This window comes from Dipodomys ordii, unplaced genomic scaffold (assembly GCF_000151885.1).
Source record: "Dipodomys ordii isolate 6190 unplaced genomic scaffold, Dord_2.0 Scaffold96, whole genome shotgun sequence".
NCBI lineage: Eukaryota > Metazoa > Chordata > Mammalia > Rodentia > Heteromyidae > Dipodomys > Dipodomys ordii.
Window position 1 is genome coordinate 5,173,720 of NW_012267312.1, and position 5,068 is coordinate 5,178,787.

General features: G+C 35.0%; 1 protein-coding gene across 1 annotated transcript in view; it reads left to right on the plus strand.

The window, feature by feature from the left end:
• The first annotated feature begins 445 nt into the window (after positions 1–445).
• Sytl5 (synaptotagmin-like 5) overlaps positions 446–5,068 on the plus strand; it is a 92,238-nt gene continuing 87,615 nt past the window's right edge. Inside the window, exon 1 of the mRNA XM_013026733.1 lies at positions 446–564. Within this exon, the coding sequence (XP_012882187.1) occupies positions 446–564 (119 nt within the window). The remainder of the gene's footprint in view (positions 565–5,068) is intronic.

A 5,068-nucleotide genomic window follows, 5' to 3' on the forward strand; every position in this document is an offset into this window, starting at 1 on the left:
AAAGCTAGGTAGTTTTACAAGTGAGGTGGGAAAAATCGCCTAATTAGTTTTTTCTCTCTTTTGCTTTTTCTACCTTTCAGTGTTTTCTACATTCACTCCCAGGGAATGTGATTCCTTCCCTGGAGATTTGAATGATTGAAGTTGACCATCATTAGTGAAACCCACCTGCTGCTTGACTGTACACCACAGCAAAGACTTCCAAGACCTTTATCAGTTAAAACAATAATGACTTTCTTGGAATGCACTCCCAAGAAAGCCTATTTTCTGTTTAGCCTGAAAGAAAACCTAGCCATTGTCAGCAATTCTACAGACACCTTATAAAAACCACTTTTAACATAACATCTAAGTGACTTGGGGTTTGCATTGGAAACCTTAACATTTATACAGATCAATTTATCTTCTGGAAGATTCAACCACTGCTCTTCAGAGCTGCTGCTGAAGTATCATGTCTACGAACTCGGAGTTCATCAATCTGTCATTTTTATTAGATCATGAGAAGGAAATGATCCTGGGAGTCTTAAAGAGAGATGAATATTTGAAAAAAGTAGAAGACAAGAGAATAAGGTAATATTATTTTATTGTTTTTGCCCTCCTTAACTGCTTTCAGCTTGTTTTAAACAATTTAGATCAGAAATATGATAAACTCAACTACACTGGAGACAAGATGTTGGTCTGGGATTATTATCACTTTTCAGATGTATTGTAAGTATTAGAAAATATTGTTATTACTATATCATTTAGCCAATTAAGAGGATGGATTTGAACTAGTAATAGGATATTGAGGGAAAAAAACTCATTTCCTAACAATATCATAAGTAGTACTTGAGGACTACCTATGTTTGAGTCCCAACCCAGGCACATATTAACTGTGTGACTTAGAGAAAGTTAATTATTATAGTTTAGATCTAGACTGTTCCCCCAAGTCCCATTTTAAAGGCTTGTTCCACAGCCTAAGGAACTATTGGAAGGTTGTAGTATATTTAAGAAATATGAGTGTCATGGGCAAAGTTGAGATTCACATTGACGTTGTACAGTACTTACATTTATCTGGCTCCTTGAGTATGATCTCACCCATGTTTCAGCCAGTATCCATGCTGATTGGCTGCATGATCTGCTCTGAATTACTACATCATTATTCTGATTGGTTGCTGCCTGCACCGCCTGTACTATTCAGCTTTAAAATGTATTCGTATAGTACATTTTGTCCCCAAAGATAGGATACACATAAATAAATATAAAGAATGTTACCCCCTTGGTCACTGTAACTGTGTAATGTGGAGCTCTTGTGTCTTCTAAAACTTCCCAAACTATAGTCTGAAGCTCATGTGTAGTCTTTAATTTTTAAAAATTGAAGGGAGGGGAGTCTGGAAATTATATCTAGGCCTCATACATAATTAGTATGCACTCTACTACTGAGCCATATTACCAGCCCATGAATCTTCTATTTGCTTGAGGAAAAACATTTTCATAATATTATCTTATGTTGCAAAAATACTCAGTGCACCTCAACTAGGACCCTTAGAACTGGAACTACATTGAAATATATCCTAGAGGCTTTATTTCTACTTTTGCTACACATTTAGCCAAGTTTTGAAGAAACAAAAATTTGTATTAAAATTGTGGAATTTAAGCCAGGTGCCAGTGGCTCATGCCTGTAATCCTAGCTACTCAGGAGACTGAGATCTGAGGATCGCAGTTCAAAGCCAGCCCCTTGTCTCCAAAAACCACCAGAAAACCGGAAGTGGTGCTGTGGTTCAAGCAGTAGAGCGCTAGCCTTGAACTGAAGAGCACAGGGACAGCGCCCAGGCCGGTTCAAGACCCACAACTAACCAAAAAAAAAAATTGTGGTATTTTATGTGCCTAGAATTTATGTAACGACAAACAAATCATTTTAAAGAATCATTTTAAAATTTTGCATTACTAGTCCAATCATGAAAGTTACTGAATTTTCTAATGCACCACAAAAAGTTACATTGTTTAAGGGCAATTGTATATTAGCTACTTATTGATGACATTCCAAGGGAAATTGAAAAGCACTCTCTTTAGGGAGAAATAATTTAATAACCAGATCTCAAAAAGCATTGAAAAGTAGTAAATAGGATTTGTTCAGAATATTTGCTTCTGTCATTTGCATTAACTTTTTAGAAATATTCTGTTATATTCCCAATTTCCTTTCCTGTTCTATTTTTCTGTCTTTTTATTTGCTATAATGGTATTCAATCAAGTTGTATAGTAAACAACAGAGATGTTAAAAACAATGACAATAATAATTTCTTGGATTTTAGATCTCTTTTTGAGAATAACAGAAGAAAGACTCTTAAAAAAATCCCCAAGAGAGCCTTTCATAGGAAAATTCACATTTTTATTTATTTATTTTTTTTATTTAAAGCTATGGTTTTCCCCTCATTTCATAACACCATGGCTATTATTTACTGAGCATAAATGTATTAGGTATAGTTTCATTTTGTCCTGAGTCCCCAGGATAAGAGAGCAAGCTAGATGACTCAGGCCCGGTTACTCTTTGTAGTTTGAGAAATCATGCCACCGTGGGTGGCATGATGTTTAGAGTACAAACTGTTGAATCATAACCCACAATTCAAATCTTAGATGTACCATGAGACACTTGAGAGATGTTTTCATAGATGAACCTAGTTTCCTTATTTGACAAAATAGAAATCACAATATTAGCTACCGAATAAGTTTGTTGTCAGGATTAAAGCTTATATTATAAAGACAAACATAAGCACTTGGAAAGCTCTTGTTATGATCATGATCCCTGTTGTTGGCTGTTTCCTTGTGCACTAGACACTAACAGTGCTTTGTTTAGATACTCTGGGGTCCCTTTGTTGGATCTGTGTTCTTATTTCCTAGTTTCATATGCTTTACTTCTAAAGGACTTATACTTCTAAAGGACTTATACTTTCTACTTTATTAAGGGAAAATCTCACAGGAATTTCCCACAGAATTAGAGAGCCATAAGTGACAGATAAATGAAACTCTAATCTGGATAGCACAAAAACAATGACTAACAGAAAAACCACTTGTCCCAAGACAGCATTTTCTGCAATGCAACTTTCACTCCAGAGCATCCTACGGTATCATACTGAGGCTGGACCTAAAGAACATAACCTTGCTTGGCCCATCCCCTTTCCTTTCCTACCTCCTTTGCTCCTTTACAGATTTTCCCCGAGAGTACTTCCTATAAATCACTTGCACACTAGTGTACATCTCAGAATTGGATTCTGCAAAGTCCAGCTTGAGACAATGTAAAGCTTTTTATTACTGAAACTTTTGCTATTGAACAAACTTTGTTTCATGAGAAAACTATCCTAAGTCTAGAAGTGAACATTTGCTCAATATAGAAGTTAAGATGGTCCCAGCAATTTTGATCATAGTTATCAAGGTTTAAGATAAAGAAATAGGTGAGGCAGTACAGCCCAGATTAACCATATTGGTCAGATAGTGTAATTTTCTGTTGCCTTTTACCATCTAAACTCTTCTGATTCTCCCTCCTTTTACTATGAGTTTAAATACAACTTGAATTCAGTTCAGAATAGCTTAACTCTGACTCATCAGATCCTCATGATAACTGAGTTCTGCAAGTATTTTTGATGACCTGCTTTACTAGCTAATAGTATGGACTGTAGAAGAAAGACAGAATGATATGAAAGAAGACTCTACAGGTATTCCAGTATAGAATTCAAGGATTCTATGACCATGAATTGAGGAAACATTATATCTTTATCTTTATATAAAAAGTTAAACTAAATCTAACTAAGATTTAAACTATGTTTTAACAACTCCAGTTATCTGTAGGCAGTAAACTACAGTAGTATTAAATGGACCTGTGGCTTTGTCACCAAGATACATTACAGGAATTACCACATCAAATTTATGTTGTAACACAATTTCAAAATATTGTTTATCGTCACTAGTACTTTAAAAGTATGGTATTTATATCAGCCACTGGCTTTTATTATTTAATACGTAAATAACGTTTCTAAGATTTTAGTAAGTATAATTCAGTGCAGCCAATTTTCTTTGTAAACATATATAATATGTAATATACAGACAAAACCTAATTCTGAGAGGGAGGTCCTTAAGCTTCACCAGATTGGCAATGGGATCTAAAACCATTAAGGTGTCTAATACAAACATGCGCAGTCTAGTGAGGGAGAAAAGTGTGATTGCCTCCACTTGAAGACAGTCAAGCCATAAGAGAAATACAATTGTTTATTATTCAGTCATTTTTGTGTTCTCTTCAGATCTTCAACAGATCGGATAAAGATCAACTGTAGTGGGGCAGGCAATCCATTTTATACAGCCTACTGATTCAAACATTAATCTCATTTAGAAACCTGGATACCAAAGCAATCAGAAACAATATTTAGCTAACTTATCTTGTCACCCAGTGGTTCAGTTAAGTAATCTCTATCTTGGAGACTTATATAATATTAGTTTATTGCCCCTGTGCCATAATTTTGTGAATTTTATGGCTAATGCTGTCTTTGTATTCCTGTTTGTGTAGAACTAACTCTCCTTCTTTGCATCTAACCCTTTGTTGCTATCCCTTACTCAATTTGTGCCAGATCAGACAGGGAACTTAGTTCTTTTACTTTAATACCTCCCCCAAGCATCAACATCTGTATGCTACAGAGATGTAAATTGATATTTTGTAGGAGTCTAAAGGATGAAATAATTATAAATAAAATAGAAATTTGAGAGATGCTTTGATATTGTCTTTGAAAACAGAAAAGGATTTCAAGATTATTCAATATAGGTCAGCTGGGTTTCAGTTCTTCATGATGTGCTACAAAATTGCCTTTAGATCAGAGTCAAAAGAAAATAAAAGCCAAATAATTTTTAACTGTACCTTTTTTCTTTTCTCTTTTTGTACTGGGGATTGAACCCAGGACATTTCACTTGCTAGACAAGCACTTTGCCACTGAACTATATCCCAGCTCAAATTTTTAAGAATTACAAGAATTATAAAGAAAATAACCTGAGCTGGGTGCTTGTGGCTCAAGCCTGTAATCCTAGCTACTCAGGAGGCTGAGATCTGAGGATC